Source organism: Podarcis liolepis (genome assembly GCF_965112155.1).
Source record: "Podarcis liolepis genome assembly, chromosome: 1".
NCBI classification, from domain to species: domain Eukaryota; kingdom Metazoa; phylum Chordata; class Lepidosauria; order Squamata; family Lacertidae; genus Podarcis; species Podarcis liolepis.
Genome location: NC_139554.1, coordinates 4,242,651 through 4,255,765, shown reverse-complemented (window position 1 = coordinate 4,255,765; position 13,115 = coordinate 4,242,651). Strand labels below are relative to the sequence as shown.

The 13,115-nt window shown below is 43.5% G+C and overlaps 1 protein-coding gene across 6 annotated transcripts in view; it reads right to left on the bottom strand.

Moving 5' to 3' along the window:
- FERMT2 (FERM domain containing kindlin 2) overlaps positions 1 to 13,115 on the bottom strand; it is an 87,619-nt gene that overhangs the window by 38,142 nt on the left and 36,362 nt on the right. For all 6 annotated transcript variants that reach the window (XM_083514830.1, XM_083514834.1, XM_083514829.1 and 3 more), the window contains exon 4: positions 906 to 1,040. In XM_083514830.1, coding sequence (XP_083370956.1) covers positions 906 to 1,040 — 135 coding nt within the window. The remainder of the gene's footprint in view (positions 1 to 905; positions 1,041 to 13,115) is intronic.

Here is a 13,115-nt window from a genome sequence, read left to right as displayed (position 1 = left end):
AGGCAAACACCACTACTATTTTTTGTCAGTATCACCATCACCCACACTACGTGGGTGTTCAGAATGTCACATCCATACAACAGGGCTGTTCAATCCAGGGCTATTCTCAAAATATCTGCAATGCCTGGAAACGTCCCATCGTCTTCAAATTCACAACTTCCATTCAGAAGCACCCTATCCAACTCTATAAACAAGCCAAGTCATAGCTTGTATGTAGGAAGAATCCATTATTAGACAGCCAGCAAAGAACATAGGGCTACTTTTTAATATATCTGCAGGCTGTGCTATTAAACCAACAAATACAGATAAAAACAAAAGTTTTTAAGCTTCCCATTATCCACTGGCAGGTGAAAGGAGAACTGCTACTGCTTCTTATTACAGAAAACAGTTAGCACTTCTATTGACACAAAGCTAAGTTATTATCCACCGTATTGGGTGCAGAAATGATGAGCAGGTGTGTGTGTGTGTGTGTGTGTGTGTGAGGGGGAATTTGGGAACATACAAAGAGATGTCCCCCAATTCGACGCTGCACCTAATGCACTGTTATCCATGCGCAAGGCCAAATGGCTCAGTGAGTCAGGCACAATACTCAGATTAGCAGTTGTCACAGTGCCACTGTCTTAATTGTGGAACAGGGTGAGTCTAATTACCAAGCAGCATACAGCTCCCCAATGAATTCTGTAGATTTTAGCTGCAAGGCCATTTCCTGCAAGGCCATCAAGAGATTAGGTGTGACTGTGCATCTTTCCATTTAGCACCTGCTCCAGTTTCAGTTCTAAACTTTCTCTTCCTTAGCATTCCCAGCCGCCCACCCAGTGACATGTTTACATCGCTCTCCATACTTCTCTCCTTCCCCAAGCTCTTATTATTCCTCTTGTTCCTCTAAAGCAAAATATAGGCTCCACCTGATCCAGGGGTGATTAATGGTCCTTCCAGCTCAAGTGTCTCATCTTCATACTGGTCATCCAGTTTTTTCTTTTTCTTCTTTGTGGGATCTCTGGGCTTCCTCAAAAGGGAGAGTTCCTCTGGATGTCTGATGTCTAGGAAAGAAGAATAGGAGATGATAGTTTAATCCTTGCAAGCGAACAGGATTGTTGTGTACCTCAGCAGCTGTTTGAAACATCTGTAAAAACTTTAAAGTAAACCTGAACCACTTTGTAATCTACACAAAATTGTGTAGGGAAAACAATCTTAGCACTGTGTGTGTGTGTGTGTGTGTGTGTGTGTGTGTGTGTGTTGTTATGCCACTTCAATACATAGCCAACATCAACATACCAACAGGTCATACAAACTGCATATGATTTTGAGAACAGCTCTCACCAGGCAATTCCGGAACCTCAGCTGAAATGACATCTGCCCCCAGAGGAATTCTGACCCACCACGAACAGTGGGGAGTTGATTTGATTTGGTTCTCTTAGTTGCAGTATTATAGCATCTTTCAGATATATTTACACAGAGAGCCATGCTCCAAAATCCTTGAGTACAACACTGGTTAGCTTAGCCTACCCTCCCTCTTTATTACCAAACAAGGCAATTTGTATAACACCCTTGTTTATTTTAATCTTATGCAATATTTGTTTTGAGTTTTTTGTTGAATCAGATAAAAACTGTAACACCAGTTAAGCCAATAGTTCTTAACCTTTTTTGAGTCATTGGCCCCCTTTCATAGAATCAAAGAATTGTAAATAGCATTTTCTGCACCCAGTTCACAAACCCCCTGAAGCCCATCCAAGGACGCTAAAGGGGTCCATGGATCACAGGGCAAGAACCCCTGAATTAAATGATGTACACTGAGCTTCTAGTTTTCCATTCAATAGTAAGTCTAGAATGCTTTTACATTCTAGACAGGCAGTAGTGTTTGTTGCAGCAAAACTAAATAGTCCTAATGGATTTATTACAGCATAAGCTTTCATGGATGACAAGAGCTCTAATCCCCTCCTATGTTGTTTACAGTGGTGATTTATTGTTTTATTGATACTGTAAGCCACCCGAAAAACTTTTGTCATTGGATGGCATGCAAATATTGTAAATAAATAAGAACTACTCCACAGAAGCTTTTGCCACAATAAATCCGTTAGGCTTAAGTATGCCGTGACACTTTGTTTTTGCTAGTTTTAATGCATCTGAGAAGGGATTTGAAAAAGGAATCCAGCATCCCACTGGCAACAGGAGAGAAAGGAGAAGAGCTGTTTGGCTTTCTACTTATTCTGTTTTTTGTTTTGAAAGAAGTGCCAGCTACCTGCCAGAGGCACAATTAATTTGGAATATGTCCATCTGGAACATTTTCACCTGAGCTTTCTGTCAAGACATTTTTTTTAACTCCACCTCCGAGTCTCCCTCCCCAACTCCACTTCTTCAACACAAGTGTTTTATGAACAAGATAGCCTACTTTTCCACTGAACTTTAAAGTCCTTTGCAACTCTATTAGTGTCCCTTTCATTAATTACTAAGCTACATGACCTTCATTCTATTGGTCTCCTTCCCTCCAGCCCCAGAACAACTAGTCACTTCTATGAATGAAGAAAAATAGATAGATAATTACACACACACACACACACACACACACCATATATTAATGGCATTAAATAATTGTTGAATAGTAATAATATGTTCCACATGCTTGCTACTACACCTTGTTTTGGTGTGGGAAAATGGAAACAGAGTTTATACTTTCTCCTAGGACCTATAATACCAATGTTATTAAATACATCTGGTCAAGTATTTTATGATTCACTTACTCCAAGTGTCAAGTGTTTTGTAACAAAAACAAAGCCCACACTTTTAGCAGAATCCTCCAGCAATTAGTATTATTTCTCGAGGTTCGTAACTAGAATTTTTATTTATTTTACACCTGCAGGGGTTACTTATTAAAAAGAACCAGAAACAAAAAACTGAATGTTGTAGCAAACAGAGTCACCCAACTGTTAATAAGCTTGCTCAAACCTTGAGGGAGTTGGGGTGAGATAATACCCAGGGATGCATTCTCATGGCATCTGCAGAAGTAATTAAATCTGCTTGATTTTCAGTGTAGTTACATCTCATAGCAAATTATGTTCCCAACAGCGGAACTTTTCCACAAATTTTAAAAAAGGATGTTCCATTACACAAGGTTTTGAGGGCAGCGCCAATCTTGCACCTCCCCCACCCTGGAAATGCAAATCTCACATTGCACAAAACCAGCCTTTGTGCAAATAAACCACAAGTGAAAGTATTATGACTTTTAGAAGACATCTGAAGGCAGCCCTGTTTAGAGAGGTTTTTAATGTTTGATATTTTATTGCTGCTTATTCTTATTCTTATTAATATTATTCTGTTGCAAGCCACCCAGGGTGGCTGGGGAAACCCAGTCAGATGGGTGGGGTATAAATAAATTATTTATTATTATTATTATTATTATTAGGAAGAGAGTATCTCTTGTGGGACACGGGTGGCACTGTGGGCTCCCAACGTGGGGCACACGCCCCACAGGGGGGAAATTTGATTTTTAAGGGGGGCAATTTGAGAATGGGTTATTAACAGTGAATGGCCTTTTAGGCTTCCTCCACGTGAACAGGAGTTCACTTTTTGAATAATAAGAATTATATGTCACGGGGGGGGGGGGGACACCAGGATTTTAGAGATGCTTAGGTGGGGCATGGGACGCGGGTGGCGCTGTGGGTTAAACCACAGAGCCTAGGACTTCCTGATCAGAAGTTCAGTGGTTTGAATCCCCGCGACGGGGTGAGCTCCCGTTGCTCGGTCCCTGCTCCTGCCAACCTAGCAGTTCAAAAGCACTAAAGGGTGGGAGTAGGATCTATTCTACTTGCTGTTGCACACTAATTAGAAACATTTAAGAAAGGCAAGGCTGCGTGAAAACGTCAGGTTTTACTCCAGCGTTTTAAGGAAACGGCTATATGAAGTTAGTGGTGGTGAGACCTCAAACTGGAGGTGGTGCTGACAGGGAGATTTGAATCCACACATTTACAAAATGTTCCCTGGCCTGTACCAGTAGGGTCACCCAAGTCTAGACCAGGGACAGCAAACTTTTTCAGCAGGGGGCTGGTCCACTGTCCCCCAGACCTTGTGGGGGGCTGGACTATATTTTTGGAGGAAAAATGACAAATTCCTATGCCCCACCAACAACCCAGAGGTGCATTTGAAATAAAAGCACGCATTCTACTCATGTAAAAACACCAGACAGGCCCTACAGATGCATTTTAAATAAAAGGACACATTCTACTGTGATTCCCAGACTGTCTGCGGGCCAGATTTATAAGATTGTGCCAGATCCGGCCCCCAGGCCTTAGTCTGCCTACCCATGGTCTAGACCAGCCTTTCTCAACTTGTGGGTCCCCAGATGTTGTTAAACTACAACTCCCATCACCCCTAGCTAGCAAAGCCAGAGCTCAGGGGTGATGGGAGCTGTAGTCCAACAACATCTGGGGACCCACAGGTTGAGAACCGCAGGTCTAGACCAAATTCATGATGTAAGAAAATGCTGCTATGATGAGAGTTAATTGGCAAAGAGATTTAACCTACTTGGGGAAACTGGTGTGTTCCAACTTGCTACTATAGCTCTCATCATTACAATAAACAGGCTTTAAGGGTAGGGAAGTGCTCCTCCAGTCAGTTAATTATATGGAGTAGATCCTACTCCCAGCCTTTAGGGTCTACAGCAGCTGTGCTTTTGGCAACCCTCAAGAGGAGGGATTTCTAGAGAAGCAGGAGTGATCACAGAGCACCATGTTTCTCTTGCTGTTCCTGATGTGCAGAGGGCACGCTCTGGTGGCTCTATTGGAACCTGTGGAAGGAGCCATTGTCCACCATTTCCCAATCCTACACTCCTACTGTGATCTAGCAGTCACAAGTAATATGTACTTGTAATATGTGTAGGTCATATCTTTAACTGCAGCCAAGTTATGTCTGTGCTATTTTACATAAAGATTAGACGAGTGCACAAAATCTTTTACGGTATCAGATGACACTAGCAGAGGAACAGCCTAAAAGCTTTTCCACATAATTCTAAGCTCTCTCTCTCTCTGTCAAGAGTGCTGTATCAACAGCTTTATTTGCTTGACCTTCTGAAGCTTGGTGCCCATACCTTTGAACTGGGTGCCAGTACAATGGAACAAGGTGGTATGGTGTGGGGGGAGCCAAGTATCAGTCTTAAAGGATTAACAGCACTTGGATTGCTTATCTGATAACACAACAATAGCTCTTACTCAGTCTTCTACACTACAAAGGCAGGCCCACACTGATTTACATTTATATTCTGCTTCCTTATAGGGGGGAAGCCCTCCTCCTTCTACAGTAAGCCACAGCCTTTCTTTATAAATTATATGCTTAATTATATGGTATCTGAAGAAGTGTGCATGCACACAAAAGCTTATACCAAGAACAAACTTAGCTGGTCTCTAAGGTGCTACTGGACAATTTTTTTTATATATATATTTCGACTGTGTCAGACCAACACGGCTACCTACCTGAATCTATATGCTTAATGGTTATTACTATTCAGAGGTCAATTTAGGCAGGTCCACAGGTGGCACCAGATAGCCATTTTTCAAACAGCATATTTTAGGTCACTGTAACCCCTATGTAAAGGAGCACAAATGGCTCAGGTATTATTAGAGAGTGGTTTTAGTTGTGTTACATGCATTTTTAGTCTTTAAACTTCCTTAAAGACATTTTGTCCTCTGATGTTCACTGAGCTTGTTCATTCATCCGTTCTTACTTTAATGCCATTTAAACATTAGTTCCATTTGCTATGCCATCTCAACCCAAGCAAAGACACTGTGGATTAATCCCCTCCAAAGTCACACGGTGTTCCCTTAAAATGCTGTGATAAAACGTGTTAGTGCTTGGTTATGCTAAGGTGTCCCTTGACTTAGAAACAGATTTCTGCTGGGTAGGGGTTCTCTACCAGTGAAACATAGACAGCATCTTAAAAAGCAGAGACATCACCTTGCCAACAAAGGTCCGTATAGTTAAAGCTATGGTTTTCCCAGTAGTGATGTATGGAAGTGAGAGCTGGACCATAAAGGCTGATCACCGAAGAATTGATGCTTTTGAATTCTGGTACTGGAGGAGACTCTTGAGAGTCCCATGGTCTGCAAGAAGATCCAACCTCTCCATTCTTAAGGAAAATAAAAAAGTTCCTTCCAGTAGCACCTTAAAGACCAACTAAGTTAGTTCTGGGTATGAGCTTTCGTGTGCATGCACACTTCTTCAGATACACAAATACTTCAGATACTTCTTCAGTGTGTATCTGAAGAAGTGTGCATGCACACGAAAGCTCATACCAAGAACTAACTTAGTTGATCTTTAAGGTGCTACTGGAAGGAACTTTTTTATTTTGACTATGGCAGACCAACACGGCTACCTATCTGTAACTATTCTTAAGGAAATCGGCCCTGAGTGCTCACTGGAAGGACAGATCCTGAAGCTGAGGCTCCAAGACTCTGGCCACATCATGAGAAGAGAAGACTCCCTGGAAAAGACCCTGATGTTGGGAAAGATTGAGGGCACAAGGAGAAGGGGGCGGCAGAGGACGAAATGGTTGGACAGTGTTCTCGAAGCTACCAGCATGAGTTTGACCAAACTGCGGGAGGCAGTGGAAGACAGGAGTGCCTGGCGTGCTCTGGTCCAGGGGGACACGAAGAGTCGGACACGACTAAACGACTAAACAACCAACAACCAGTGAAGCTGGAAGTTAGAAAGCAGCACCTTCTGGATCTGAACTGTAATATTGTGTGTGTGTGTGTGTGTGTGTGTGTGTGTGTGTGATGGGGAGCCACTACCAACGTGCATGCTCCATAATTGCTTCCACAGATACTGTACTATCTTAAAAGCCAGCACCCAAGGACTAGGGTGGGAGGCTACCCTGGGAGGGGTGGTAGTGGTATGGGCCTCGTGATACTGATTGACTTGGGTCTGGGGTGGCTGTTGCTAAGGGATGAAAGGGATGAACTGTCCGAGGAGGAAGAGCTGGCAGGGTATGGAGGACGCCTTTGGCAGGGAGCAGCCCAAGTCAATCGATGGGAGGCCACCAACCCTTTGACTGCAGAGATCAGGGAAGGGGAGGCAGTTCTGCTGGCTCCCTGTCCTGCCCCATACACAGAGTGGAGAGATTCCCTAGCAGCAGGGTATGTTGTCAACCAGCCAGGAGTCAAGGCTAAACAGCTGGAGAAGCCCATGGGGCTGATCTCCATCTTATCACAAAGAACACAGCAGCAGCACTTCCACAAATGGGAAAGACCCATGTTCCCTCAGGGAAGCCCATGCCTCCAAGTAAACCAGTCTTGTAGAGTGTCTTGGAAATGAGCAAGCTGAATCTCAACTTTAAAAGCTGGCAGGGGGCCGTGCCAGGAAAGAGAAGAAATGCCATGGTGCATCTGAAACAGCAAAACCTAGGACCTTCACCTGTCCCAATTACAACAAAACCTAGGGCCTTCACCTGTCCCAATTACAACAAAACCTAGGGCCTTCCATATCTGTCTCTACAGTTGCAGCAGGCGCTGTAACCTTCCAACTGTTTGATTTCACTCTCAAAGGCACATTGTCTCCCAAGACAGAGAGATGCCAGCCAACCACTTATGTTTAATACCACGAGAAGTAAAGCATTCAAGGTCTTTCGGTTGAGACAATGAGACATATACTGCCATTACCTTGACTTCTGGCTTGCCATACTCATGGGGTAGATTTTATTTATAGTTCATCAGCAGTCAGTAGCTGTTACTATGGGGCAGACAGTGCTTATTTCTAGGGCAGTAAGGCATTCAATTATGATTAAAGTGACAGAATGAGGTTTCCAAGTTGTGGGCTAGAAGCCAAATCAGGCTTCTGAAAGGACAGCTTCTTGGAAAAATCAATCAACTCCTTCACATGCCTAAGAAAAAGAAAATGTGAAGAATCCCAACGTGGTTATCAGGAGATTGAACTCCCTCCACAAATAAAAACAAATGTTCTCATTTTCTTTCAACAATATTTGTCTCAGTGTAATAACCATTCTTAGCGTCTTCTATGCTTCCAAGAGGTCTTAAGGTGTTACATATATTTAATGAACTATTTTCAGTTGCATAGTAGTATCCTGTGAATAGCATGGGCAATCTGCTTAATTATTTGTCATCGTAGCTTAATGGAACTTTTAGGATACACCTCTAAATACCAAGAGCTGGAGCAAAACAAAGGACAGGTGGTGCCTTCAAATCTTGCTTGCAAGAGTTCTAAGGACATCTGGTTGGCCACTTCTGAAGGTGTTGGTGGCACCCGTCTGTCTCGGGATACAATGGAGGAATGCACCTTTGGGGGTGGAGTTAAATTGTTGGAAGGTTACAGCAACTACTGGGGGGTTCCACATTTGCCAAATATCCTCATTCCCAGTCGTGATGCCTACTTTAGGTTATCTGAACAAGCCAACTTATGCATGGCTGTCAACAAGGCTAAAGTTTTTCTGTTGCAAAAGAATAATTAGCCAACTAGCTTTGTTTAGATCTTTATTTAAATTCTGCAGTGCTGTTGCTGAAGTTCTTGAACTGTTATTGTTTGTTTTTTAAACTGGAACACTGAGTGATTTAAAACCACTTTCTGTATGTTGTTATTGCAAACCCCCTTGAGGGCCTGCCGCCCACTTCAGGCCAAAATGGCAGGATGCAAATTTATGGGCGGCGGGGGGGGGGGGAGAATGTGACTGGTTACATTTGAATGATCTGTATTCCAAGTTAGGCTTGATCAGGAAAGTGCTAGCAGGTCTGAGCTCCCAGGATTTGAGAAAATAGATCATGTGAACCAACATGCAGCTCTGTTCCCATACTATGCCCTGCTGCTCATTATCAAAAACATTCAGTACAGAGTGAAAACAATCCTAAGTACTTCTTGGTAGACCAATGGAAGTGTAGGATAACTGGAACAAGACAACTTGTATGCCGGGGGAAGCCTCTTTAGGCTACATCCAGTGCACTGGCAGGAGCTGAGGAAGGAAGGTGTGAGGCTGAGTGAGGTATGGTTTGACCACTGGGTATGAACCCAACTACCGAGAGCATGCTTCAGGCAGAGTAGAAGAGTCAAACAATGAGAGGGGGCTAAAACCAGGACCCAGACCTTGAGTCTGTGCAGTTTCCCATCCATGTTGGTTCTGCTTGGTCAGAAGGGCACAGCCTGGCTCCAGTATTTATTTCGAAGCAGAATAACACAGAGGCCTCAAACTGCCTGGGCTGGTGGTGTGTCCTCTCTATTCCTTGTGCGCTGGAAGAGGGCTCTGGGGGTTGAACGCACACTACAGTGGTACCTCGGGTTAAGTACTTAATTCGTTCCGGAGGTCCGTTCTTAACCTGAAACTGTTCTTAACCTGAAGCACCACTTTAGCTAATGGGGCCTCCCGCTGCCCCACCAGTGCGTGATTTCTGTTCTCATCCTGAAGCAAAGTTCTTAACCCAAGGTACTATTTCTGGGTTAGCGGAGTCTGTAGCCTGAAGTGTCTGTAACCTGAAGCATCTGTAACCCGAGGTACCACTGTAATAGGTTAGGTCCCAACACTGGACAAGAGCCAGTGTGGTGTAGTGGTTAAGAGCGGTGGGCTCGTAATCTGGGGAACCGGGTTCGCTTCCCCGCTCCTCCACAGGCAGCTGCTGGGTGACCTTGGGCCAGTCACGCTTCTCTGAAGTCTCTCAGCCCCCCTCACCTCACAGAGTGTTTGTTGTGGGGTAGGAAGGGAAAGGAGAATGTTAGCCGCTTTGAGACTCCTGAAGGGGAGTGAAAGGCGGGATATCAAATCCAAACTACTCTTCTTCTTCTTCTTCTTCTTCTTCTTCTTCTTCTTCTTCTTCTTCTTCTTCTTCTTCTCAGTTCAAGGCCTGAATTCCCTGGTAAGAGTTCAGCTTCCTAATGGTACACACATGAAGTGGATGCAGGGGGATGAAGAAGCCGGGATTTTGGGTGTTTTACTAGAGCTCCTTTTAATCACCCACTAAGTGTATCGTGAGGAGTCTACCCCCCACCTTTCCTTCACAGAATGAAATGAAAGCTTTCCAAAAAAAAAGGGGGTTTTAAAACATGTTTTGAATAAAGAGATGGTCTTGGCAATTGTGCTGTTTAGTTTCTGTAGCTGAAGCAAAGAAATTCCATGGGCTTAAGGACTACCAGATGGCAACGCTTGTCCCATTTTCCAATTACTGCAGAAGCTGGATTGCAAAGGCAGAGCGCAAAGGTATACAGGTTACATTCAGAATCATATGCAACAGTAAAAAAAAAAAAGGGGGGGGAGAAAGCCTGAAGATAGGGTTTGCTGTTTTAATCAACTCACAAAATCTCTAGACTAAAAACCTTTGTTGTCTGGTATGCTGGAATGATCTTCCAGCAACTACACCTGGGTGCATAAAAGTAAATAGCTGAGGTCTTAAGGGAATTTGCAAAATTAGCCTTGCTGAATATAACTGAGAAAGCACATTTTGCCAGAAGCAAAACACTGCTTCGAAACTGACAGCGTTCCCAGTTTGTTCTCTGCAACTGAAGAGCAGTAACAAAAAAAAGGTTGGGGGGGGGACATTAACTTTAAAGTTTCCTCCTGCAATTTCCCTGCTGTCAAAGCACACTATTACATTGTACTTATTTTACTCAGGATTAATTTGGTGTCATACTCCAGAAAGTTTCCGTACTTCAGAGAAGGCAAGTGACTTTCTATGTCAGTGTAAATTAACTAAATCTGTCAATTCCATCTCTCACACACAGACAGCCATTGCATGATAGTAGGAAAAAATCATTTTGGTGGGAGTTGGTGCGGTGGAATTCACTCGTGTACTGCATTCCCTTGTATGAATGCCATTTATTGTTTCTTGCCCTTTAATCAGACGGCAAGAGCTTTCAGACTTAGGACAAGCTTCTGAAGGGAATTTCCCCCTGCTTGGATGATGCCAGGACCAACCCCATTTGCTGCGCCAATCAAGAACTTCACTGTTACAATGAGCTCCTCCTCCTAGTACAGAACCAAATACCAACTATCCACTGCCAACATCATAAGACTATGCAATATAAAGACGGCTTTTCTACTTTTAAAAAAATGCATTATTTTTTAACATTGTGTGCAATGGAGGGTTCTTCCCAAGAGCTCTTCTCAAGGCCTTTAAATAGTTTCCCTTTCTCTAGTCATCAAGCTACTCCCCAATTTTCTCCATCTCTCTCCTCCCTCTACAAGTTTTCCCCACAAACCCTTCTCTCAGCCAACAGAGAAAACACAGTAAATGTGGAAATGACCCTAGTTAAGAGCTGGAACATGCAAGCAACTGTCTTGCATGGCTGATGCTCAACTGTAAGGGAAAGACTGGCTGTTCCCACAGGTAAGCCATCCCTGCACCTATGAAACTAGAATGACATGGTCAGCATGGATTTCAGAGAGATGAGTTCTAGCTTTATCCACAACATACATGCAAACCCTTAATATGGGACAAAGGAGTTAAATATACAACTCCTGCCCCACCCAGCAGGCTGAAGTGGTACCGTCTAGTAACAGAGGAACCTTACATGTCTGATGCTCACGCAACACGGTTGTCACTCTGCTTTCCCCTTTCCCCTGGCCTGTCTTTGGATGCAAAATGAACACGTAACACACAGGTGGGAAACCTGCTGACCTTGATCTCGATTTACATGGCCCTGACACCCTCTGAAACTGCCTTGTTCTTCTATCCCACCAGAGTTCCTTTCTTCCTGTTCCTTCCTGCCCCATTTTTCCCAGCTTTAAAAAAATGTTTATCTTTCTTTCAAATTATTCTGAAACGACAAAGAAAGGGAAGGATTTCATTTTGATAGAAAACGATTTTTGAAACCTTTCCCCCCATGGTTGTATGCCTCAATAACTATGTATGTTCCAGAAAGCCACCTAAAGTTGAAAACAAGGGAAACCAAAGTAGGGCAGGCTGAGCGATTCCTAGAGAGTTTTTCTTCATTGATATTATCTCAGTTTTCACTAGTTTTTCCCCTGGAGGGGAAAGTAAACCCCTTCTACTTAAATGTTCTTTTAAAAAATGGAACAGAATAAAGTAAGCTCAAAGCCTCAGGGTTGGTCAAACGACTGCTGTGCTTGATCATTAAGTGGTATGGTCGTGTTTCATTGATTCTCGTTGCAGAACACACAGCTAAGGAAATGCTGTGCCAATTTTCACAGAAACATACTGTTATAAGAATTCTAAGGTCTCAAATATAGAATAAATGTTCATAAACGTTGATACGGAAGGGGGGATGTCTTCTTCACCTCCTTCTTCGCTACAATATATCCATTTATTTCCAATTGTCAATGTCAAAAGGGACTAAAATCTATAAAATTCATAGAAAATCAACGTGCCAATTTGCTCAACTTCTCTAGGACCCCATGACACCTCCCCTGTCCTCCATAATCCCTCAAGCAAGGTGTCAAGACCCTAATCCTGGGCGATGCCAGCTGACAGACTATGCATACATGGACCATTGTCTTATCAGGATGTGCTTATCTGCGCATATCTCCAGCTCTGCATATTCCCCCCTCCCTCCTCCATATGTTAATCCAGTGTAACCCAACCTCTTCCTAATGTATTCGTGATGTAATCTCTGTAACCCAACCTCTTCTTAATGTATTCATGATGTAACTGGGATGTATTTTGCACTGTATTCTGGGACATGGAGGAAAATTTCAAAAGTTCATGTCACCCCCTTCTCGCTGTTCAATCTCGCCTTGAACCTGTTGCGCAATAAACTTGGATCTTCTGCAGTTTGCTCCTGTCCGGCTGAGCTCATTTTCTTCCGCAGGGACCCGCGGACCTAGTCCGACGAGCTGGGTGGCAGAGTAGCCCCGCACCCAGATTTTTCCGTAACAACGTAAAGGCAAACACACACGCATAAGTATATAAACCATGTGTCTGAAATAGTACAGGAGAGCAATCCTGAAGCCATTTTGACTCTCCCAAATGGACCTCTCATTTCTCTGCAAGGAGGAAGGAAATGGGGAAAGCTTTCCAATTGTCTTTGGACTGTAGGGGCTTACACCTCCCTGCAAATAACAGTCTGGCAAGTATCTGTTAAGCTGAGCAAACTTTCAATATGTGTAAGAGATTCCGGGAACTAAAGCATTTCAAAGGAATAGCCAGGCTACCCAGAAAATGCACTCAAGTAAG